This window comes from Amphiura filiformis, chromosome 13, assembly GCF_039555335.1.
Source record: "Amphiura filiformis chromosome 13, Afil_fr2py, whole genome shotgun sequence".
Classification (NCBI taxonomy): domain Eukaryota; kingdom Metazoa; phylum Echinodermata; class Ophiuroidea; order Amphilepidida; family Amphiuridae; genus Amphiura; species Amphiura filiformis.
Window position 1 is genome coordinate 55,282,453 of NC_092640.1, and position 26,939 is coordinate 55,309,391.

At 37.9% G+C, this 26,939-nt stretch overlaps 1 protein-coding gene across 1 annotated transcript in view; it reads right to left on the minus strand.

Moving 5' to 3' along the window:
- Positions 1–26,939, minus strand: part of LOC140168542 (cytospin-A-like) — a 56,957-nt gene that overhangs the window by 13,377 nt on the left and 16,641 nt on the right. Inside the window, 4 exon segments of the mRNA XM_072191945.1 lie at positions 14,048–14,206; positions 15,098–16,039; positions 16,041–16,085; positions 17,236–17,591. Of these exon segments, the coding sequence (XP_072048046.1) occupies positions 14,048–14,206; positions 15,098–16,039; positions 16,041–16,085; positions 17,236–17,388 (1,299 nt within the window). The 5' untranslated portion in view covers positions 17,389–17,591.

A 26,939-nucleotide genomic window follows, 5' to 3' on the forward strand; every position in this document is an offset into this window, starting at 1 on the left:
CTAAATCTTGGTTACTTATCTCTATATTCTGATTACCATACTACAAAAGTAGTAAGTATGAAATCAGATTATGACTTCAAAATACCCATGCGTATATGCTCTTATGGATCGGTGATCTTTACTCAGTTTTGATCCTGTCTTTCAATTGAACTTTGCCTCTCTAAAACTTGCTATTTTGGCTCTATGCAGTCATTTCAGCATCCCGCACCTGTCCAATTAAATTTGGCGTCTCGCAGAGCGCGTATGCGCAACTGTTACTACGCAGCACGCAGCGTTCACGCACGCTCACGCCAACATTTTGGACAGCGCGACCTTAGAGAATTGACACATTCCTCTCTCAAAAACAAATTCAACGCATCGCATCATTTGCCATCTGACTGTCAACATGACTTCAGCATCAGCTACTTCTTCTTACGGTGATAGCGACTCGGACACTCTTGATCTGATGGAGACCTCGGAACAAGACATTTTTCCTCCCACTCCGGGAAAGAATCTTGACTTGTCTAAATATAGGATTCCGAAGATCAATAAAGTTCCGACGAGCTCTCCTGCGACCGCCGTTGACTCGACCAATCCTTTGACTCAAGCCACTGCCATCCTTGCATCCGTCGCTAGTCAGCCTACGCCTGGTCAACGACCACCAAGCCATAAAGACAAGCAGAAGATCATCCTGACAGATAAGGCCAAGAAGATAGTGTGGGGTGAACTGAGCAAAATCAAGCAAGTTCGTTTGGCTGCGTCTAAGGCCAATTCTCTTGCACTAGATATCCGTGGTTCCCGAGCGAACGGAGACATCCTTCCGATGTTCAAGGTTCAAAAGAACCTACCCCAACTTCCTGGGGGCTCACTTAGTTGGGGTTTCCAAACTGAGTGGGAGAACATCCTTACGGATTGCTCTGAAAAGCTTATGGATGCCGCGGCAAATTATCTGGTGACAGAGAGAGTTGCGACATTAGACAAAACGGCTAACGACATGGCTCAGAACGCCGTGCATGACTTCAAAAAGGCCCTTCCGCCTCAGGAGACTAGCAAGGGACTGGAGCTCTTCGACATCGTGAACAAGTCTATGAACAGGCTCAAACGAGTGAAGAGAGGCAAGGTTACCAAGCCGGGCAAACCTATCCTGCCGAAGAAGTCTACCAAGAACAAGAAGATGAAGAGAGAAGTCAAAGGCAGCACGCTCACGTAAAATCTGACGTTGGCTCTTCAACATCAAATCGGCCTTTTCAAGGCCCCATATCTTCCAAAAGAGAGATGATACATGTGTCAATGCCATGCTACTTGAATCAAATAAAATATCCCCAGTTTGATACTTGATAGTGTAAAATGCCAAAAAAAAGAAAGTTTCAAAACAAGAGTATTAAGAGACAAAATAAGGACAAAATTAAGTCCAGAAATTGTCACTTAAATTCCAAAATACTCAAAAATCCAAGAAGTCCAAAAACTTAAGGACTTGGCCAATATAAACAAAAAATTCAGTCATAAACTTAGCAAACGAAAAATTCTCTGATGCAGAATACTCTGTATTAGGGAGAGGTTTGAAATTTGTAGATATCCCAAAACCCCCAAAGCAATTTTGCTTGACAGGGATACCAAAAGTTTCATGAGAAAAATGCGATCCGTTATATCATGTCCAATAAAAAGCAAAAATTAAACATAAGTTTAAACCAGCTTCCAATTGGACCCCACTTTCTCGCCTTGTTTAGACTTAGAAAATTACCTAGAGTCTACAAGGTTAGAACTGGCAAAAGTTAACAACAGAGTTTCTCACGATAACTTGACAAAACCCGAACGTCAAGCTCTGAAATCTCTAAAGGAAAAGAAACATTTAGTTTTCCAAAACCAGACAAATCTCGTGGCGTTGTCGTTATCAATAAAAATGATTACATACACGAAGGTGAAACTATGCTACAAGGAAATCAGTACACTCCAATTGATGTCAACATGACACTCGATACAGTGAAATTGATTCAAAAACAGCTAAACCTTATGTTATGGGATCAGAGTATTGATAAAAATACATACGACTATCTATATCCGAATGAAGGCAAAATCAGAACACCTACGTGCTATCTACTGCGAAAGTTCACAAAACCACCCCGCTGACAGACTCTTTATAGGAAGACCTATAATCAGCAACTGCGGGGACCATGTGAAAAAATAGGCGAATTTATCGATTTCTTTCTTGTACCTCTCGTGCAAAAACAAAGCACTTACTTAAGAGATACGAAAGACGTGATAAGAAAACTCGAGCAAATAAAACTTCCAGAAAACAGTCTTTTGGTGACAATAGACTGTATTGGAATGTTCACAAATGTTCTCCAAAGCGAAGTGGAGAAAGAAGTTCTGAAAACCTTATCTGATACCAATCCTGGAATTTACTTTCCTAGAATGCCACTAGTTCGTCATATGGAAGCATTATTAAAACTAGTTTTGCAAAGAAACTGCTTCTCATTTAATGAGAAATATTATTTGCAAACCATAGAAGCGTTCCAATGGGACAAAAATGTGCCCCGAACTCTGTGATATAATGTTCCATTCATTGGAAAAGAAATTCATTTCCTTAGTGATAAAATCTTCAAATGGTTCAGATATCGTGATGACATTCTTATGTTTTGGTCAGGAGATGAACATGAGCTAATTAATTTCATAAGTCAAATTAACTCTATGCACCCGACTTTGAAATTCACTCATGAGTGGTCAAAAACAGAAATTAATTTTCTAGACCTAACTCTTTTCAAAGGTGAAAGATTCCAAAACACGCAGGTTCTAGATATGAAATGTTTCAGCAAACCCTGTGACACATTCCAATATCTTTCCAGAGATTCGTCTCACCCAAATTAGGTGCTTTCACGGCATGATTAAAGGTGAAGCAATAAGATATATTCGAAATTCCAGTTCGGAAAAAGAATATAAGCACAAACTGAACTCATTCATCTCTAAACTTCTATTGAGAGGATATGAGAAATCAGAAGTGCTGGATTGCCTAACTGATGTTTCATACAATCGAAGAAACATCTATCTGGAGGATGTCAAACATTCTGATGATATACCTCTTGTCTTTAGCACCGATTACTTCCCCAAAGAAGTAATGCTAATATCAAACAGGCTCTTCTCAGGAACTGGCACTACATATCTAATAATCATAACCTGCATAAGATCTTTCCCCATCCTCCTATACTTGCATTAAGACGTACCCAAAACTTAGGAGAACGTCTTATCAGAGCAAAGATAACTTCAAACGACAACAACCATGATGATGAGTTATCTTTGACTTCTATCTTGCCAAGCAAGGATGATGTTAGCTCTGAAACATGCCCAATGTCTCCGACACTCAAAGACTTGCTAGATCTTTTAGCGAAAACTGATTAGGCTGATGCCCCTACATCTCATGAAAGCGCGTGTTTATGACAATTCATGACACTATTTTAGGTCAAACTGCCTGTGATTTCTTTATTGTGACCTTTTCAAACATCATGCTTTTTCAATGAGACCATTAATGACTCCATCATACAAAATGCGCCTAAAAACGCAACATTATATGGATTTCATTAAATGGACCAAAAAAATAGCATATATACCATAAAGGCCTACTTATTGATTCACTATGAAGGCACTTAAATAATAGTGCCTACTCCTCAGTTTTATACCTAATAAAAACTTTATACCTATTGTACCCAACTAGATTTTCATTATCATGATATTTGTAGGCCTACTAATAGGTCTACTCTTTTCTAATAAAGAAAAGATATCCATTTTAATGAAATCAAAACCACTCATGCTTAATTTTCATAGTAAAATATAATTTCTGTCACTAAATGTTAGCATAGGCCTACAAAATGCCATAATTGACATTGCATTGTCCATTTTAGAAAAACCTCTGTCACTAAAAATGGACCAAATTGACAATGTCATAAAGTTAGGCACTTTGGACCTAAGTTAATTAGGTATGCAGATCCATGTTTCTACTGTGAACAAATATACCAAAATACTAGGTGATCATAAAATTAAGCTGAGCAAAATGTAGCTGATGAGATTAATAAAAAGATCAACTAAGTCTTGATCACCATTAATCGAAACGCGTCCACGATAACTTTCTATAGTTTCTCAAAATAGAGAAACTCAAGTGTCTTTTTCCTATACGGAATTAGTGGCCTTTTGGTTGGAATTTCTTCACAACCACCCATATTACAACCTCTATACGCATTTTTTGCATAGCAAAACTTAGCTTCTTTTTACCTAAAACTTTGCAATTTATTTGCATAAAGGTAAAATATATAGCTATACCATTCTTTTCTCTAAAAAATATAGGCCTACCGATATCTGAACATTAGATTGCGTAACTCTATCACCCCCCTTACCACTTTTTCTCCGTTTTATGCTCCTTCGTTTTGGACATAAGACATCCGATAGACAGTGCGCTGGTATTCTCTCCTGATGACTCTGTCATTAGCGAAGGAATCTCTATACGTTCGATATCACAAACCCGTCTTTAGGCCTAACCCATTTCAGGTTAGAGAATTGACATGTTCATACAAACCAAAATATCATGAACATCTCTTTATAAGGCAAATCTATCTTTCTTGTCTATTTTCAAATACGCCTAAAAATATCAAGGCATATTATATCATATAGACAGGACTGAGCCTTTGATAACCACACCTAAATCTTGGTTACTTATCTCTATATTCTGATTACCATACTCCAAAAATAGGAAGTATGAAATCAGATTATGACTTCCAAAATACCCATGCGTATATGCTCTTATGGATCGGTGATCTTTACTCAGTTTTGATCCTGTCTTTCAATTGAACTTTGCCTCTCTAAAACTTGCTATTTTGGCTCTATGCAGTCATTTCAGCATCCCGCACCTGTCCAATTAAATTTGGCGTCTACAGACGCAGCGTATGCATAACTGTTACTACGCAGCACGCAGCGTTCACGCACGTTCACGCCAACATTTTGGACAGCGCGACCTTAGAGAATTGACACATTCCTCTCTCAAAAACAAATTCAACGCATCGCATCATTTGCCATCTGACTGTCAACATGACTTCAGCATCAGCTACTTCTTCTTACGGTGATAGCGACTCGGACACTCTTGATCTGATGGAGACCTCGGAACAAGACATTTTTCCTCCCACTCCGGGAAAGAATCTTGACTTGTCTAAATATAGGATTCCGAAGATCAATAAAGTTCCGACGAGCTCTCCTGCGACCGCCGTTGACTCGACCAATCCTTTGACTCAAGCCACTGCCATCCTTGCATCCGTCGCTAGTCAGCCTCACGCCTGGTCAACGACCACCAAGCCATAAAGACAAGCAGAAGATCATCCTGACAGATAAGGCCAAGAAGATAGTGTGGGGTGAACTGAGCAAAATCAAGCAAGTTCGTTTGGCTGCGTCTAAGGCCAATTCTCTTGCACTAGATATCCGTGGTTCCCGAGCGAACGGAGACATCCTTCCGATGTTCAAGGTTCAAAAGAACCTACCCCAACTTCCTGGGGGCTCACTTAGTTGGGGTTTCCAAACTGAGTGGGAGAACATCCTTACGGATTGCTCTGAAAAGCTTATGGATGCCGCGCAAATTATCTGGTGACAGAGAGAGTTGCGACATTAGACAAAACGGCTAACGACATGGCTCAGAACGCCGTGCATGACTTCAAAAAGGCCCTTCCGCCTCAGGAGACTAGCAAGGGACTGGAGCTCTTCGACATCGTGAACAAGTCTATGAACAGGCTCAAACGAGTGAAGAGAGGCAAGGTTACCAAGCCGGGCAAACCTATCCTGCCGAAGAAGTCTACCAAGAACAAGAAGATGAAGAAGAAGTCAAAGGCAGCACGCCAACTTAAAATCTAAAGTTGGCTCTTCAACATCAAATCGGCCTTTTGAAGGCCCCCATATCTTCAAAAGAGAGATGATACATGTGTCAATGCCATGCTACTTGAATCAAATAAAATATCCCCAGTTTGATACTTGATAGTGTAAAATGCCAAAAAAGAAAGTTTCAAAACAAGAGTATTAAGAGACAAAATAAGGACAAAATTAAGTCCAGAAATTGTCACTTAAATTCCAAAATACTCAAAAAATCCAAGAAGTCCAAAAACTTAAGGACTTGGCCAATATAAACAAAAAATTCGTCATAAACTTAGCAAACGAAAAATTCTCTGATGCAGAATACTCTGTATTAGGGAGAGGTTTGAAATTTGTAGATATCCCAAAACCCCCAAAGCAATTTTGCTTGACAGGGATACCAAAAGTTTCATGAGAAAAATGCGCATCCGTTATATCATGTCCAATAAAAAGCAAAAATTAAACATAAGTTTAAACCAGCTTCCAATTGGACCCCACTTTCTGCCTTGTTTAGACTTAGAAAATTACCTAGAGTCTACAAGGTTAGAACTGGCAAAAGTTAACAACAGAGTTTCTCACGATAACTTGACAAAACCCGAGCGTCAAGCTCTGAAATCTCTAAAGGAAAAGAAACATTTAGTTTTCCAAAAACCAGACAAATCTCGTGGCGTGGTCGTTATCAATAAAAATGATTACATACACGAAGGTGAAACTATGCTACAAGGAAATCAGTACACTCCAATTGATGTCAACATGACACTCGATACAGTGAAATTGATTCAAAAACAGCTAAACCTTATGTTATGGGATCAGAGTATTGATAAAAATACATCGACTATCTATATCCGAATGAAGGCAAAATCAGAACACCTACGTGCTATCTACTGCGAAAGTTCACAAAACCACCCCGCTGACAGACTCTTTATAGGAAGACCTATAATCAGCAACTCATGGGGGACCATGTGAAAAAATAGGCGAATTTATCGATTTCTTTCTTGTACCTCTCGTGCAAAAACAAAGCACTTACTTAAGAGATACTGAAAGGCGTGATAAGAAAACTCGAGCAAATAAAACTTCCAGAAAACAGTCTTTTGGTGACAATAGACTGTATTGGAATGTTCACAAATGTTCTCCAAAACGAAGTGGAGAAAGAAGTTCTGAAAACCTTATCTGATACCAATCCTGGAATTTACTTTCCTAGAATGCCACTAGTTCGTCATATGGAAGCATTATTAAAACTAGTTTTGCAAAGAAACTGCTTCTCATTTAATGAGAAATATTATTTGCAAACCATAGGCGTTCCCAATGGGACAAAAATGTGCCCCGAACTCTGTGATATAATGTTCCATTCATTGGAAAAGAAATTCATTTCCCTTAGTGATAAAATCTTCAAATGGTTCAGATATCGTGATGACATTCTTATGTTTTGGTCAGGAGATGAACATGAGCTAATTAATTTCATAAGTCAAATTAACTCTATGCACCCGACTTTGAAATTCACTCATGAGTGGTCAAAAACAGAAATTAATTTTCTAGACCTAACTCTTTTCAAAGGTGAAAGATTCCAAAACACGCAGGTTCTAGATATGAAATGTTTCAGCAAACCCTGTGACACATTCCAATATCTTTCCAGAGATTCGTCTCACCCAAATTCGTGCTTTCACGGCATGATTAAAGGTGAAGCAATAAGATATATTCGAAATTCCAGTTCGGAAAAAGAATATAAGCACAAACTGAACTCATTCATCTCTAAACTTCTATTGAGAGGATATGAGAAATCAGAAGTGCTGGATTGCCTAACTGATGTTTCATACAATCGAAGAAACATCTATCTGGAGGATGTCAAACATTCTGATGATATACCTCTTGTCTTTAGCACCGATTACTTCCCCAAAGAAGTAATGCTAATATCAAACAGGCTCTTCTCAGGAACTGGCACTACATATCTAATAATCATAACCTGCATAAGATCTTTCCCCATCCTCCTATACTTGCATTAAGACGTACTCCAAAACTTAGGAGAACGTCTTATCAGAGCAAAGATAACTTCAAACGACAACAACCATGATGATGAGTTATCTTTGACTTCTATCTTGCCAAGCAAGGATGATGTTAGCTCTGAAACATGCCCAATGTCTCCGACACTCAAAGACTTGCTAGATCTTTTAGCGAAAACTGATTAGGCTGATGCCCCTACATCTCATGAAAGCGCGTGTTTATGACAATTCATGACACTATTTTAGGTCAAACTGCCTGTGATTTCTTTATTGTGACCTTTTCAAACATCATGCTTTTTCAATGAGACCATTAATGACTCCATCATACAAATTGCGCCTAAGCAACGCAACATTATATGGATTTCATTAAATGGACCAAAAAAATAGCATATATACCATAAAGGCCTACTTATTGATTCACTATGAAGGCACTTAAATAATAGTGCCTACTCCTCAGTTTTATACCTAATAAAAACTTTATACCTATTGTACCCAACTAGATTTTCATTATCATGATATTTGTAGGCCTACTAATAGGTCTACTCTTTTCTAATAAAGAAAAGATATCCATTTTAATGAAATCAAAACCACTCATGCTTAATTTTCATAGTAAAATATAATTTCTGTCACTAAATGTTAGCATAGGCCTACAAAATGCCATAATTGACATTGCATTGTCCATTTTAGAAAAACCTCTGTCACTAAAAATGGACCAAATTGACAATGTCATAAAGTTAGGCACTTTGGACCTAAGTTAATTAGGTATGCAGATCCATGTTTCTACTGTGAACAAATATACCAAAATACTAGGTGATCATAAAATTAAGCTGAGCAAAATGTAGCTGATGAGATTAATAAAAGATCAACTAAGTCTTGATCACCATTAATCTAAACGCGTCCCACGATAACTTTCTATAGTTTCTCAAAATAGAGAAACTCAAGTGTCTTTTTTTCCTATAATGGAATTAGTGGCCTTTTGGTTGGAATTTCTTCACAACCACCCATATTACAACCTCTATACGCATTTTTTGCATAGCAAAACTTAGCTTCTTTTTACCTAAAACTTTGCAATTTATTTGCATAAAGGTAAAATATATAGCTATACCATTCTTTTCTCTAAAAAATATAGGCCTACCGATATCTGAACATTAGATTATGTAACTCTATCACCCCCCTTACCACTTTTTCTCCGTTTTATGCTCCTTCGTTTTGGACATAAGATATCCGATAGACAGTGCGCTGGTATTCTCTCCTGATGACTCTGTCATTAGCGAAGGAATCTCTATACGTTCGATATCACAAACCCGTCTTTAGGCCTAACCCATTTCAGGTTAGAGAATTGACATGTTCATACAAACCAAAATATCATGAACATCTCTTTATAAGGCAAATCTATCTTTCTTGTCTATTTTCAAATACGCCTAAAAATATCAAGGCATATTATATCATATAGACAGGACTGAGCCTTTGATAACCACACCTAAATCTTGGTTACTTATCTCTATATTCTGATTACCATACTCCAAAAATAGGAAGTATGAAATCAGATTATGACTTCAAAATACCCATGCGTATATGCTCTTATGGATCGGTGATCTTTACTCAGTTTTGATCCTGTCTTTCAATTGAACTTTGCCTCTCTAAAACTTGCTATTTTGGCTCTATGCAGTCATTTCAGCATCCCGCACCTGTCCAATTAAATTTGGCGTCTCGCTTGACGCTGCGTATGCATAACTGTTACTACGCAGCACGCAGCGTTCACGCATCGCTCACGCCAACATTTTGGACAGCGCGACCTTAGAGAATTGACACATTCCTCTCTCAAAAACAAATTCAACGCATCGCATCATTTGCCATCTGACTGTCAACATGACTTCAGCATCAGCTACTTCTTCTTACGGTGATAGCGACTGGACACTCTTGATCTGATGGAGACCTCGGAACAAGACATTTTTCCTCCCACTCCGGGAAAGAATCTTGACTTGTCTAAATATAGGATTCCGAAGATCAATAAAGTTCCGACGAGCTCTCCTGGCGACATTTCGCCGTTGACTCGACCAATCCTTTGACTCAAGCCACTGCCATCCTTGCATCCGTCGCTAGTCAGCCTCGCCTGGTCAACGCGACCACCAAGCCATAAAGACAAGCAGAAGATCATCCTGACAGATAAGGCCAAGAAGATAGTGTGGGGTGAACTGAGCAAAATCAAGCAAGTTCGTTTGGCTGCGTCTAAGGCCAATTCTCTTGCACTAGATATCCGTGGTTCCCGAGCTTAACGGAGACATCCTTCCGATGTTCAAGGTTCAAAAGAACCTACCCCAACTTCCTGGGGCTCACTTAGTTGGGGTTTCCAAACTGAGTGGGAGAACATCCTTACGGATTGCTCTGAAAAGCTTATGGATGCCGCGGCAAATTATCTGGTGACAGAGAGAGTTGCGACATTAGACAAAAGCGGCTAACGACATGGCTCAGAACGCCGTGCATGACTTCAAAAGGCCCTTCCGCCTCAGGAGACTAGCAAGGGACTGGAGCTCTTCGACATCGTGAACAAGTCTATGAACAGGCTCAAACGAGTGAAGAGAGGCAAGGTTACCAAGCCGGGCAAACCTATCCTGCCAAGAAGTCTACCAAGAACAAGAAGATGAAGAAGAAGTCAAAGGCAGCACGCCAACTTAAAATCTAAAGTTGGCTCTTCAACATCAAATCGGCCTTTTCAAGGCCCCCATCTTCCAAAAAGAGAGATGATACATGTGTCAATGCCATGCTACTTGAATCAAATAAAATATCCCCAGTTTGATACTTGATAGTGTAAAATGCCAAAAAAAAGAAAGTTTCAAAACAAGAGTATTAAGAGACAAAATAAGGACAAAATTAAGTCCAGAAATTGTCACTTAAATTCCAAAATACTCAAAAAATCCAAGAAGTCCAAAAAACTTAAGGACTTGGCCAATATAAACAAAAAATTCGTCATAAACTTAGCAAACGAAAAATTCTCTGATGCAGAATACTCTGTATTAGGGAGAGGTTTGAAATTTGTAGATATCCCAAAACCCCCCAAAGCAATTTTGCTTGACAGGGATACCAAAAGTTTCATGAGAAAAATGCGCATCCGTTATATCATGTCCAATAAAAAAGCAAAAATTAAACATAAGTTTAAACCAGCTTCCAATTGGACCCCACTTTCTCGCCTTTGTTTAGACTTAGAAAATTACCTAGAGTCTACAAGGTTAGAACTGGCAAAAGTTAACAACAGAGTTTCTCACGATAACTTGACAAAACCCGAACGTCAAGCTCTGAAATCTCTAAAGGAAAAGAAACATTTAGTTTTCCAAAACCAGACAAATCTCGTATGCGTTGTCGTTATCAATAAAAATGATTACATACACGAAGGTGAAACTATGCTACAAGGAAATCAGTACACTCCAATTGATGTCAACATGACACTCGATACAGTGAAATTGATTCAAAAACAGCTAAACCTTATGTTATGGGATCAGAGTATTGATAAAAATACATACGACTATCTATATCCGAATGAAGGCAAAATCAGAACACCTACGTGCTATCTACTGCCGAAAGTTCACAAAACCACCCCGCTGACAGACTCTTTATAGGAAGACCTATAATCAGCAACTCGGGGACCATGTGAAAAAATAGGCGAATTTATCGATTTCTTTCTTGTACCTCTCGTGCAAAAACAAAGCACTTACTTAAGAGATACGAAAGACGTGATAAGAAAACTCGAGCAAATAAAACTTCCAGAAAACAGTCTTTTGGTGACAATAGACTGTATTGGAATGTTCACAAATGTTCTCCAAAACGAAGTGGAGAAAGAAGTTCTGAAAACCTTATCTGATACCAATCCTGGAATTTACTTTCCTAGAATGCCACTAGTTCGTCATATGGAAGCATTATTAAAACTAGTTTTGCAAAGAAACTGCTTCTCATTTAATGAGAAATATTATTTGCAAACCATAGGCGCTCCAATGGGACAAAAATGTGCCCCGGACCTATGTGATATAATGTTCCATTCATTGGAAAAGAAATTCATTTCCCTTAGTGATAAAATCTTCAAATGGTTCAGATATCGTGATGACATTCTTATGTTTTGGTCAGGAGATGAACATGAGCTAATTAATTTCATAAGTCAAATTAACTCTATGCACCCGACTTTGAAATTCACTCATGAGTGGTCAAAAACAGAAATTAATTTTCTAGACCTAACTCTTTTCAAAGGTGAAAGATTCCAAAACACGCAGGTTCTAGATATGAAATGTTTCAGCAAACCCTGTGACACATTCCAATATCTTTCCAGAGATTCGTCTCACCCAAATTCGTGTTTTCACGGCATGATTAAAGGTGAAGCAATAAGATATATTCGAAATTCCAGTTCGGAAAAAGAATATAAGCACAAACTGAACTCATTCATCTCTAAACTTCTATTGAGAGGATATGAGAAATCAGAAGTGCTGGATTGCCTAACTGATGTTTCATACAATCGAAGAAACATCTATCTGGAGGATGTCAAACATTCTGATGATATACCTCTTGTCTTTAGCACCGATTACTTCCCCAAAGAAGTAATGCTAATATCAAACAGGCTCTTCTCAGGAACTGGCACTACATATCTAATAATCATAACCTGCATAAGATCTTTCCCCATCCTCCTATACTTGCATTAAGACGTACCCAAAACTTAGGAGAACGTCTTATCAGAGCAAAGATAACTTCAAACGACAACAACCATGATGATGAGTTATCTTTGACTTCTATCTTGCCAAGCAAGGATGATGTTAGCTCTGAAACATGCCCAATGTCTCCGACACTCAAAGACTTGCTAGATCTTTTAGCGAAAACTGATTAGGCTGATGCCCCTACATCTCATGAAAGCGCGTGTTTATGACAATTCATGACACTATTTTAGGTCAAACTGCCTGTGATTTCTTTATTGTGACCTTTTCAAACATCATGCTTTTTCAATGAGACCATTAATGACTCCATCATACAAATTGCGCCTAAGCAACGCAACATTATATGGATTTCATTAAATGGACCAAAAAAATAGCATATATACCATAAAGGCCTACTTATTGATTCACTATGAAGGCACTTAAATAATAGTGCCTACTCCTCAGTTTTATACCTAATAAAAACTTTATACCTATTGTACCCAACTAGATTTTCATTATCATGATATTTGTAGGCCTACTAATAGGTCTACTCTTTTCTAATAAAGAAAAGATATCCATTTTAATGAAATCAAAACCACTCATGCTTAATTTTCATAGTAAAATATAATTTCTGTCACTAAATGTTAGCATAGGCCTACAAAATGCCATAATTGACATTGCATTGTCCATTTTTAGAAAAAACCTCTGGCACTAAAATGACCAAATTGACAATGTCATAAAGTTAGGCACTTTGGACCTAAGTTAATTAGGTATGCAGATCCATGTTTCTACTGTGAACAAATATACCAAAATACTAGGTGATCATAAAATTAAGCTGAGCAAAATGTAGCTGATGAGATTAATAAAAGATCAACTAAGTCTTGATCACCATTAATCGAAACGCGCCCCACGATAGCTTTCTATAGTTTCTCAAAAATAGAGAAACTCAAGTGTCTTTTTTTTTTTTTTTTATTAGTGGCCTTTTGGTTGGAATTTCTTCACAACCACCCATATTACAACCTCTATACGCATTTTTTGCATAGCAAAACTTAGCTTCTTTTTACCTAAAACTTTGCAATTTATTTGCATAAAGGTAAAATATATAGCTATACCATTCTTTTCTCTAAAAAAATATAGGCCTACCGATATCTGAACATTAGATTGCGTAACTCTATCACCCCCCTTACCACATATTATCTTTCACCATCTGCATGTCTTGTTTCATCTATCCTACCCCACCCTCAATTCATCCCCATCCCCACTTACCTCCGTTTTCAATTCTTGCTTCTCTCCATTCAATTCATCCAGCATATCTTTCACCATCTGCATGTCTTGTTTCATCTGTTCCTACCATCCCCACCCTTACTCCATCCCCACCCTAGGGAGTATAAAGCTTACCTCCATTTCCAATTCTTGTTTCTCTCCATTCAATTCATCCAGCATATCTTTTACCATCTGCATATCTTGTTTTATCTGTTCCTACCATCCCCACCCTTACTCCATCCCCACCCTAGGGAGTAAGCTTACCTCCGTTTCCAATTCTTGTTTCTCTCCATTCAATTCATCCAGCATATCTTTCACCATCTGCATGTCTTGTTTCATCTGCTCCTGGCCTCCTTCCACATCTTCCTCCATGTGTTTAACATCTTCTTGAAGTTTCTCCGCATAGGCTTGGCCCACTTTAACCTGTGAGATCAAAATTGTACATCGGATGAGGGTTTAGGCTGTGTGTTAAGGCCGTCATCTACATGCCTTATGCCGACATTAGCACGTATCCAGGCATGTCGATATCAAAAACAAATTCTAAAAAAAAAAACTGTCGACATCGGTATATGAATTATATCGACATTAAAAAATGGTGCAGACGACAGCCCTACTGTGTGTATTTGTGGGAAAATGTATTTCAATACGGAATAAAGCCTAAGGCTTAAAAAACATTAATGTCTTAAAGCCCGCATGCATTTGTTTTTCTTAGCCCGTCCATTTCAGCTGTACGGCAAATTCATTTTTCATATCCCTTTCTTTTTCTTTTTAGTTTTTTATTATAAATTCATGAGATTCTGATAAATGTTTTGAAGAAAATTTACTTGACTTGATACTCACAATATTTAGATATAAACCAATGATATTTGTACTTCAGTGGTGTAAATGAACCACAAATATAAAACAATGGTATTTGTACTTCAGTTGTGTAAATGAACCACAATTTTATGCTGTGTACCTTTGAATACTCGCAAATGACACCTTAATTCAAAATTAAGTTTGAAAAATGTTAAAAAACAAAAAAAAGCATTCCGCATTTGTTTTTGAAACTGCATGGGCTTTGTGACATAACATTAATTTAACTTTTTGTAATCTTTCTTTCGGTTTTGTATTCTGTGTACAATTCCCTTTATGTTGACCACCTCTGTATAAAAGCTCTACTTTGATTGGTTATCACATGTATGTATATGATGTAACTAATATACCAATCAGTGGGCCAGTGGCACTGTAAGAAAAGCAGTAGTATAAATTCCATGAGGTTATATTTTGGGCTACTTGAGAGCTCTTGAAAAATTTTGGCAACACTGTTCTTACCTCTTCTTGTAATTGCACAATCCGAGCCTCCAATTCCTCCTTTCCTTTACTTGATTTTTCCAGTAACGCCGCCAAATCCAGACTCCCCTCTGGATCTTGGTATTGCAAAATATCTGCCATCTTGGCTTTTGTCTCATTCAGTTGACCTTTGACCCGCTGGAGCTCAACTTCCCTATTTGCGAGTTGGCTTTTGACGAGCATGAGCTGTTCATATATGCATTCCTTTTCCTCGTAGTGAGTATGCAATAGATCTTGCATTTCATGCAAATTGTCTTTCAGCTGACCTATTTCTGTGTGAGTTTCCTTGCGATGTTCGTCAAGAATCTCGGAAAGTTTGCGCCTTTCATCCTCATCGTCTGTAATCTCTTCCAGATCTTCCTGCGAGTCCATTTCTAACCCTTCCGAGCTTTTTGTTTTATTAAACGACTCCTCAAATTCCTCTTCGTCAAACTCGAGCGAGTGTTCTTCCAACATTGTCTTCAACTGTTCGGCTACCGCATTCAATTTCTTCACCTTCTCCATCTGTTTGTACAGCACCTCGATGACGGATTTCTTCTCCTCGTTCAGTTTCTCGTTATCCGACGTCAGTTCGTTGACGTTCTCTTGCAAGTCTGTCAGCTCCTGTAAAGTGGCCTGTAGTTCTTCGTTAACGGTGTAATGGTTCTCCTCCATCTGGTGGATCCTGTCTTGCAAGCAAGCGACAGATCCTTCACCCTCACTGCTAAGCATGTCGTCCCAGTTGCCATCGGAGACATTTGACGGCTCATCGGGAATCACTGATCCTTCCGACGATGATGATGGAAACCCCGGTAAGATCTGATCTCCGTTGGCATCGGCGATGATGTAAGATTGTTCTCGGGCAGACTCTTCCAAACTTTCTTCGATGGATGCCGTCCTGTCGTTGGTTGCATCAGAGCTGTCAAGTCCTAGTAACATGGCTTTTTTCATTGTCCGTTCTGGAATCATTGGATTCTGTATCACATAGCACCTGAGAAAAAAAAAAATGGATATAGTAATAAAATCTGCTGAATAACTTTGTTAAAAACTGTTTAATATGTACAACAACATCCAAAATTTAGGTTTAAAAAGACAAAACAACCGACGTTTCAGGAGCATAAAAACATCCCTTTTACAAGGTAAAAACAAGTAGCACTAGTAACTAGCACTGCAAGAGTTTAATAATTTAAATAACTTTGACCTAATTCTCATGTAATAAATAAATAACTATTGTTGTGTTGCCAAATTGCATCATACTTTTGAAGTCAAGGTGCTATGCCATCAGGATCAAGATGACATTTGAATCTATTAGAGCTGGACCTTTTTGACAGTTACTTAAAGGCCTATTCAGTGATTTGCTAATCCGGATGATCGTAAAAATCATCAAAATTCAGATTTTAGTACCTTTGTCATTGTTATAGATGTGTTAACATAGCCTGCTAGTGGTTTGACTGAAAGCCGTGAATTTAAGACAAGATAAGGCATTTACGTGAATCTGTAATTTAAATACTGACAGTATGTATATAAACTATTTTTAAACACTTGAGAACGTTCCTGCAATCTCATTGGTTCAGCGCGTGTGCATCAACGCGATACACATGCTCGCTATTTGAACCAATCGGAGGCGCAAAGCAACAACGGGACTGATCGATTTTAAGCCCTAGGTAGTTCCTTATAAAATGTAGGATTTAATTTGATTAAAATTCGTAATACTTATGATATTTCTATTAGAAATGAAGTGTTTAAGAATGAGAATAAAGGTATTGTTTTTTAGTCGCTGTATGCGTTGCATCTATCGTCTCATATAACACGGGCGACATCATTATTTTTGGCGTAAAACAACTCGGCTTCGCCTCATTGTTTTACTTAAAATAATGATGTCGCCTGTGTTATATGAGACGATAGATGCACTCCAGGGGCTAAAACCAATACCTTTATTCTCTAAGTGTGAAGCACTAGCATGTACATGTATCTACATTTGTATAAACACCCTTTGAGTCTTTTTTAAACGATGTACTACCAGGGATTTATATAATGGGATGGGCGACTGAAATCATGTGATGATTTGGATGATGTATAATTAGGTCAAGACAATAGGCGGCCATGAGGTTTTCTTTGTAATAAGACAATGATACACTCACCTTCAGTTTGTCCTTCAGGACTCTGTTTTCCAGTCTGAGAATCTCCAGTTGTTGTCTCATGGCCGTATTCTCCTGCTGTGTCTGCTGAAGGAGATCTTGGATCTCAGACCATCCATCGATGGATGGATCCGTCTTCCCAGCCACTTGACTCATCTTGGCTGGCGGATGAATGGAGTGTTGATACTTCAAATCATTGGTTATTATAATCACTGGAATGGATCAATCTTGGATCCTGGAATGGTCGTCATAGGAATGGATCAGTCTTGGACCTCAGATCATGGAATGTCTTGGAGTGGATTGATCAAGGATCCTTAGTGCATTGATTACAATGCTGTAATTTTCAGCTTTGCATGGTCCTGCCAGTTGGTCTGCAACAAAGAAAAATACATAAAAGTGTATGATTTATTCACTGAAAAATAACTGGAATGTGAGTAATGGTCAAAATATACTGATACTAATCCCTACACCCTGTGGAAGACATGAATAATCTCTCACACAGGGGGTGTAGATTTCAAATGGAGTCTTGGGTAACTCCATTTGAAAATTAACTGAATAGCCCATTTGCTTGATCGTGTCACATGATCTATTTGAACTTCCATCATTGCCTTAGATCTATTTATAGATCTATGATCTTAACCGATCTAAATATAGGCTTGAATTAGAAGTGCATCAGGGTCAATTGTCACAATCAGTCTCATCACAGATCCTGGAAAATCAGGATCTGTGATGGCACAAAGCATTTTATCTTCATTTTTAAAAGTATCAGTATAACTGTGTATTAAAAGCATTTGTTGTGATAAGGCCAAAAAAACATTGTTTGCTTGTTCATACATTGTAGATCACTTTCTGAGATTGGATCGGTCGGTCGGGAAAAGAATTTTTTTCTTTTTTTATATCTTTTGTTTTCAAGTACCAAAAGTATAATGTGAAGTACATGTTTATATGTAAAAGTAAAACACTCACTGACCCCCGGCACTGACCACAGAATTTCCACCAAATACAAATTCAAGATAAACCCAATTTTCATTGCAAGTTCAACAACATTTTACTTGTGTAGACGTTGAGGATGATAATACAAAATATTGGAACCCGTAGCCAGGTATGACTATTGACTAGACAGGGGGAAATGGGGAAACATGCAGGAAATGGTATAAACATTTCTTCAGTTTTCATATGGAAAGTTTTTTCAGCAATGTTTCAAATTTTTTTTTTGCCTAACTGTGAAATTAAAATTAGTAACAATATTTCTTATGTATTTAATGCAAGTTTTGAAAGTTTCACACACCCTAAGCTTATTTTGATTGAGTTTGATTGGGGGATAAGAGGAGAAATTTTGAACAAGTTAAATTTCAAACCTAAGAACTAATCGGCTATTCCAGTTGAAATCCATACACCCCATGTAGAAGACATGACCTTAAAATCTTCCACACAGGGAATGCAGATTTCAAATGGAATCACCAATTCAGGTAACCCAATTTGAAATTCACACTCCCTGTGTGGGAGATTAAGGTCATATCTTCCATAGGGGGTGTATGGAGTTCAACAGGAATAGCCAAATCAGTTTATAATATTTATAGAGTTGGTCTGAATATTTTTTATCAACTTACTCCCACAGTAAGACCGTATCTGCCTGTAGCATACAAATCAGATACATCCTATATCCGTGGCAGTGCAGTCCCTGCCTGTCAATTGGTTCTCATAACCCGACAGCAGGGACGATATCTTGCACTTCCCACAATGCATTTCTTCCATTTAAATTATGTTTATTTCTTGACTTTCGACATGTTTAGCTAGTCTATTCTCAACATGAAAACAAAGGGAACCTGCACAAAGTAATAGTGGTGTCATATGATGTAATGAGGTGATGCAAAGGATTTTGGGAAGGGCAAGATATCTTCCTTGACGTGACAGTGAGTCACCAGGTAAATGGTGGTAACAGATCTTCCTGTGTCAACCCACAGGTTTATAAGGAACAGGTATATGAATATTGAACCCTATGGAAGACATGACCTTAATCTCGCACATAGGGAGGGTAGATTTCAAATGGAGTCGCTCATTTAGGTTCCCCATTTGAAATTCAACTGAGGAAGACATTACTTTAATCTTTAACATATGGGAGTGTGAATTTCAAATGGGGCTACCTAACTGGGTGACTCCATTTGAAACCCTTGATCTACACCCCCTGTAAGGGCTGTAACACCGTTATGTATGCATCAAGATACTGCCATTGAAAAATACTAATACAACTTTATTTTAGATCACTTCTAAGATTAATATCCCACCTAAATTGCTGACAAAACCATCTTAACTTATTAATGTTTCATGATTTTTATAAGTTTGATTCAATTTACAATTTTGAGTTTGATCAAAAGATTAAGTTAAAGGCGGCTTTTCAGCAGATGAAATTCCACTGGGGGCCCTTACATGTAGGTACTGGGGCACTTTGATGGTGGCAGGGAGGGGTACTAAGGACAATTGGTCAAGTTAAATGAAACCTAAATCAGTTTTCAAAATTTCATAACATGAGCCAGCCATTCTCAGAGCTTTATTTTGCTGAAACACCCACCATAATTAGACTTGCCGTTTCAGAGATATGGTCATTTCAGTGTTGCTGAGAACAATAAAATATAAAAGAATTTGAATTAGCTGGTTATATCTCAAAATCACTATTCCTGACATCAGACTCATATGGTACATCTATACGTTGGTATCGCACACATCTCAATGATCAATCAAATCAAAACAGTTTTCAATTATATTATATAAAATATCACTGAATTGCTGCTGCAACAAGAATTTGTCACTAATAATAGGCATGTCCACTAAAAATTGAAGTACTTTTAAATTGATTCAGACCTAACTTATTGGATGGGAATTGATGAAAGAAACATTTTGGCGCTTAAATAATCTTAATCGGACGTTTCATTCCAGAGATATGGCCTTTCGAAATGTCACGGTTTTATATAGGGCTGCTAGAACATGTTAAAAAGTTAAAAGTCCAAAAGGAATACTAACAGAAAGTGCAACTTTAAGGTACTTTTTCTTAATGTATTTATTAACTATCTTATCTGGAACATTATATTTGCTTATAACAACATGAAAATAAGATCATCCTGAAAATGTAATCGATTTTGTTGACATACAACAAAAATATAAGACCTCAAAACCCATGGTTTGTTTGGTGAAACCTCAAGCATGATCATAGATGGCCGCCATGGAAAATATCTCCATAGAGGAGATGAACAATAAGTGCATTATTTCAAATGAAAAGCGGTAGTCTTAAACATTGTTCAATCTTTTAAGGTCAGCACATTTTATCTTCAAAATTATTATATTTCATCATGGCATAAGTTTGGTAACATTAATCACTACCAATTTTGAGAAATTTGCTCCAACTCAAAGGTTATCTTTACTACATTGAGCAATACACTGTGTGTGCATGGAAGCCATGATGGTCCCCGGTTTTTATACTCCCTATGAAATGGACATGGTAGTGAGAAGTGCACGGGAAGTGCATGATTTGAGATGGGCCGCGGTAGGCTTAAATATTCTTAAATTTCTTAACATCCTACACATTTTGTCTTCATAAATAGTTAAATTTTATGAGTATGTAAGTTTGCTTGTCTGATTCACTCCAAATTTAGTCTACTGTAGTAGACCAGTTTAATTTATCATTCCCTAAATTAATCTCTCTGATCTGACCATGGAAAACTCATCATTCCTGTTCTGATTCAACAGCTCAGATATCCATGAGAAAACTGGTCTACTGTATTTCGAATATAAAATGAACTATGCACTCTATAGTGGGTATGATGTTACCTCATTAAAAATGCAGTCTTGGCTGCTTATGCACATATCCTGTGGTTTTTACAAATTAAGCCGTTTGAATAGCCGTCCACCGCGTATTATTTGCACAAGGTCCAATGTATACGCTTGACGTCACAAGACGTATATGCTGATGGTTAAGCTGTCAAAGGAAATCTGAATGACACAGATAGAGCTACCCCACGTGGGTTAGGTTCAGTGAACACAGTGGGTTGGGCTAATGCATAAACATGTATGCTTGCCTATCTGTTATTGGTTAAGATTTACCACCCACATTGATTTTTACTTCATTAACATTCATCTCAGATTCGGGATGAAAGAGGTTGAGTCTATGTGTTAAGATATGGTGGGTCACACAGGTCATATCCAACTACCGCAGTCCTTTTTCTCTGGGCAGGGCAGTCACTGGAGATGTGATGTGTTTCGTCATAGATTTTAAATGGTTTCATGCATGGAAACGTATGAATTGTTTATCAAAAAAAAAAAAAAAAAAAAAGGAATGCAGCGCAGTCTACTCCAAATTCGGAGATAATTGCGTTTGAACACCTGATGCACGGAATGGTGTCACTTCAACCTGTTGTAGTTCTCATCTCATTAAATTTTTCATTAAAAAAAGTTGATCTCTTCATGCAGGAAGGTCCTCTCTATTTACTGACCAAACAGGAAAAAGTTTGGTTAATGTTTTCTGGTGGAATCAGGAATTTCTTGAAACACCCTGATATTAGACTGGCCCCCAGTCTCGGTTCGGTTCCATCTCTGGATAATGTAACAATAAATAATTACGTAATGCCTTATAAAAAAAAATGCCAACTCCCCCCTTATTTTCTTCAATGCCAAAACCCATTCCTCTTCATCCACAAATCGACGCCACTAATTACACCCACCACAGTCAACCATGCAGCAATATAGAAATATACTCAGTATTATAAGTGAACGCGAAAGTCCATTGAGCGCTGATTCCGAGACTGGTCCAATCTGTTAGCGATCTCACTTCCAAATATTCGTTCAACGGCACGGTGATTCCGATGTCAATTCGAAAGCCCCGCCCCAGTTTCAATTCAAATATGGTAGCACAAAGCTATGCGCGGGATGTGATGCAAGATCGGATGGGACACTTGTCAACAACTGAGAGGTATTGAGCTCAAGTGGCACGCGTCTGATAGACCCATGGTACGCGCAATAATAAAAGGCAACCACTGACTCGGACTTAGGCCTATTGTCCATATTATGCGTACATTATCGCGTGCGGTTTGCAAATGTTTGCACATTATTTACTAGCTAGGAAGCCTTTTCAAATATCCCGCCAGCTGCCAAGCTGCGTTGATTGGTCGGATACAATATTGTTGTTTAGTCGCTTACACAAACGTTAATGTAGTGAAAACATGGACGTGGTATATAGAAAGATTGCGTGACTCCAAATCCGTAAAAGTGAACTTCCAGCAGTTTGTGGGAGCTGGAAGTCAAATTGCCTACAGTCTGGGAGGGTCCGTGTATTGGGTTGATTTTTAATGCTATGTAATCTACATTACCAGTCGTTCTCCACGGACCCGAGGGAGGGTCTACCCTGATATAGGCCTACGTTTGGATCAAAACAAGTATGTACGCCATTTAACAGGCCTGGGATTCCTTGTATCGATCAGTTTCTCCATAGACAATACGTGTGTGAGTGCACGCACAGTCGCACACAGTAAATGAAAAATCGTTTTAGTGGAAACTGTATTGAGAGTGGGCATCCCTACTAATAAGGGACTGCACAATGTCCCCAAAATGACCTCAAACTTTCCAAAATTAGCCAAATTAAAATATGCACAAATTCACTGAATTATGGCTCACAAGAAACATCCCAGCGTAGCTTCCCAGGCTTCACAGCAAGAACCTTTGGTGGTCTTCCCATCTTCCAGGCCCATCTACACATGATCATTAGTCTTGACTACCAAGCCATACACAACTAATACAGCAAATGAAAAAGAACCAGGGATGCAATATAAGCTATTCCAGTTGAAATCCATACACCCCTATGGAATACTAGAAGGAGTATTTTGTGATCCTAGCATCCTCTTTTTATGACATTTTTCAGTAGATATCCACGAAAAAAGCTTATTCCCAAAATTTCAGTTGATTCCAATTTGCATTCACGAGTTAAACATTGAATAAGTCCATTACACTGCTGCATAGGCCACTGTTGTAATTTCCTTCTGGTACATCAGAGCGTAACTTAAATTGACAAATTATTCTGCAAGAATTTTTTTTGCACACAAATATTATGTAAAAGCCAGCAATTTCCAGTGGTATAAAAATCTCAACTTTGTTTTGAGAAAAGTCGGGGGATGAGACTGTGGATCACAAAATGCCCTTTTAATTGATCTTCCACACAGGAAGTGTCGATGTGAATTTCAAATGGAATTGGGGTTACCTGAAAGGGCAGCTCCTTTTGAAATCTACACCCCTTGTGCGAGATTACGATCATATCTGTCATAGGGGTGTATGGATTTCAGGTGGAATAGCCTAATTTCATCAAACTTTGTGTGAATCAAAGTTGATTCTCACAAACTTTAAGGGGGTACTGCACCCCTGGCCAATTTTGTGCCTATTTTTGCATTTTTCTCAAAAATTATTGCACATTGGTAACAAGTAAGATATGTATCATGGAAGAAAGAGATAAGAAGGAACCACAACGAACGCATTCACTTTGTCCACTCCCTTTACCGACATTTAATTGACATTGTTATTCATGAAGATTTACTTTGATCAATACCCCGCGTTAAATAGGTGATTGGTATTCAGCATCGAGTGGTTACGTAATTCTCTTGGTTACCGGATCACGCTATTTTGATATCCTTCGAGTACCATATACTTTGTGTGGTGATTGTTTCGATCGTAGTTCATTACTCTGGCGCGTGATCCCGTTGGCATAGTAACATTACGTAACTTCGATACTGAATTGTACTCCATGTATTTGCGTGTCTTCTGGAGTGTGTCTGAAGGATGATTTGAACTAATGACCTTCCGTGCAAGCACTCTATAGGATTTTCTCTGGTGACGTGATCATCGGTCATTGATGGCCTACATCTTTTTCTTCCATTTCGCCCAATTTTCCCGAACTTTGATGACTTTTTTCTCAGAGTTGGCAGTCTTTGGCACTGAAACGAGTTAGCTAGTTACGATTATACACATATAAACTATTAAATTAAACAGGTTTTATGTACCGGACTCAATCGGAACATTTTTCATTATTTAAGAACATTTTGCATCTATTTTTCATCGAAAAAAACCAAAATCTTACCTTATTTGCTAAAGATGAAACTCAGCAAAAAAACGGCAGATTTTGATGACCTTTTCGATGTGTTAAAGGACATTTTCTACACAACACGATCAAGAAAACAGTTTGACTGTAGATCCCAAAACAAAGCTACTATACAAGTTCAGAGCATCAGTGAAATTCCATAATCTTACTTCTGGGTAGCGTTTGTTTGTTCTTGGATGGGTTTGTTATAGTTTTTTTCCAGTAATGATTTCGCCAAGCATCGATCGCGGTAAATGGATCATACATGAAAGTAAGTACCATGGATAGCTTTTCTTTTCATGCATCAATAGATAAGCGGATTAAAACTTGGCCGATCGAAGTCGTTGTGGTTCCTTCTCATCTCTTTCTTCCATGTATGTATATAGGGGCAAGGACTACAACTACTGTACTGAAAATTCAGCAACTCAAAGCAAGTAGTTATTGATTTATTGATCAAATATTGGTTTTCCTCAGTTTTGACTGTAACTCCACAACTGTTGTCTGTGCTGAAATAAAAATTTCCAGTGCAGTAGTTGTAGTCCTTGCCCCTATAATATACATATCTTACTTGCCCCCAATGCGCTATAATTTTTGAGAAAAATGCAAAAATGGGCACAAAATTGGGCAGGGGTGTAGTACCCCCTTAACTCACAAGAATCAAATAGGAATATGGTTTTAGAAGAATTAATTTTGATTCTTGCAAACACAGTTTACAGGAATCATTGTGAGAATATTGTATCATACATGGATGGCCTGCCTGGCCAATACATTATCAAAGTATGCTGGCATCTACTACTCAAAATATTGGCCAGCGATAAGACAATTATTGTATTTTTTACTTCCACACAATGTTCCACTGAATCCAGCACCACTCTGCTCACATCACATCAAAGCTCCCATTGGGCACCCGTTCCTTTTTAAAGGAATTTTTATTATGTTAAATCTCGGTTTGACTTGCTATCCACACCCCCTAGCTCCCCCTGGCACACAGTGTGAGCTATATCTGTACTTTCTTTATTTTTTTGGTTCCTAGGAAGTTCTGTTTACAGTCCAAATACATTATGACCAATCCAACCATCATGTAAATAGTAGGCATATCAGATTCCCACTTCAATATAAAAAAAGTAAACTTCTTTCCTTTTCAATGTATCCCTAAATCCCATATACTGTAGGCTTCTCAATGGGGTTAACAACTCCTTCACACTGTTTGCTTCAAACTCTCAAGAACTACTGTAAAAGTGGCAATTTTCGCACCATTAATTTTTCGTGCTTTGCCAAGTTTGAACTGTTTCCGTTATTTTTAAATTTCCGATTCTAACTGACTTATTTATACAAAAGGAATATATTTGTGTGTTGTTATTTTCACGGCAGCAGCTTGGAACGCGAAAAGTGCGAAAATAAATGTAGCGCAAACATTTCCACTTCTACAGTATTGGAGCTCTGAATAAAATCAGAACAAATACATTTCAACGGTCAGACCATATTTAAATAAAAAACAAACTACCTTTACAATGTTTACTGCGTACCATATTCGATTAAATTAAAATTTTTCCCTAAATTTAAAGCACTTTTTTAATGACTTCTGTCTAAGCTCCAGTCTAATATAAGCAACCCCTTTTCATTTCACATGTACAAATTCCATCAAATGACATGTAGGTTGAGGACCCGGGGGGTGGGGGGTCACTCCCATTGTGGCCTGTACACCATCCGCTATAATCAACTTTTGAAAAGCACCCTAAACAAGGATTTAACCGATAAAACGATACCCTAAACAGGTAACACGCATCCCTAAACAGGGATTTTATTCCTTGCATCAAATTTCATACCCCAAATTTCGTTTCCGCGTATTAGCAATTGCAATTTTGCTACCCTTTTTCCCAATTTTTCATGTTTTTGACACCCGAAACACGGTATCGTGCCTACCCACGAAAAACTACTAAAAATTATTGTGTACAGGCCACAATGGGAGTGACTCCCGGTTGAGGACTTGTTCTTGGTTATCTACTCAAATCGCTCCAGAAAGATTATCCGCAAAAGTCCACTAAATGCTTTTGAACAGTGCATGAAATCAAGCTCTCAAAGCATTAAAAATGTGTTTTCTATGAAGATCATATGTTCAGATAATAGAGAGAGAGAGAGAGAGAGATCCATGTAAAAGGGTCCAGATAAGAGAAGTTGAACTGTACTGCATCAAAGGCCCATTCAGTGATCCCAGCAAAAGCGTAAAAAAATTCAAATTCTAAATTGCTTTAAAAAAGTGAAGGATATAAAAGTCAATAAAATTTGCCAAAAACAAGGAAAACAGGAGTATTGATAGTTGAAGCCCCATTCAAATACATGTACCACACGAATGAGATATTACAATTTCATGTAAGATGTCCAATTTTGTCTGTCTTTCCACAAAATGCAAAAATCACTATATAATTAGAATATAGATGCTAAACAAAGGTGCAAAAAATAGAATTTTGATGATTATTAAAATTGTCCATGGTCAGGGGATATATAAATTCTCTTTCATCACAGACAGTCCCAAATTTACATCAATTACAAAAGCATTGGTATGTTAAACCTGGATAAGCTTAGTTTATCCCAAATG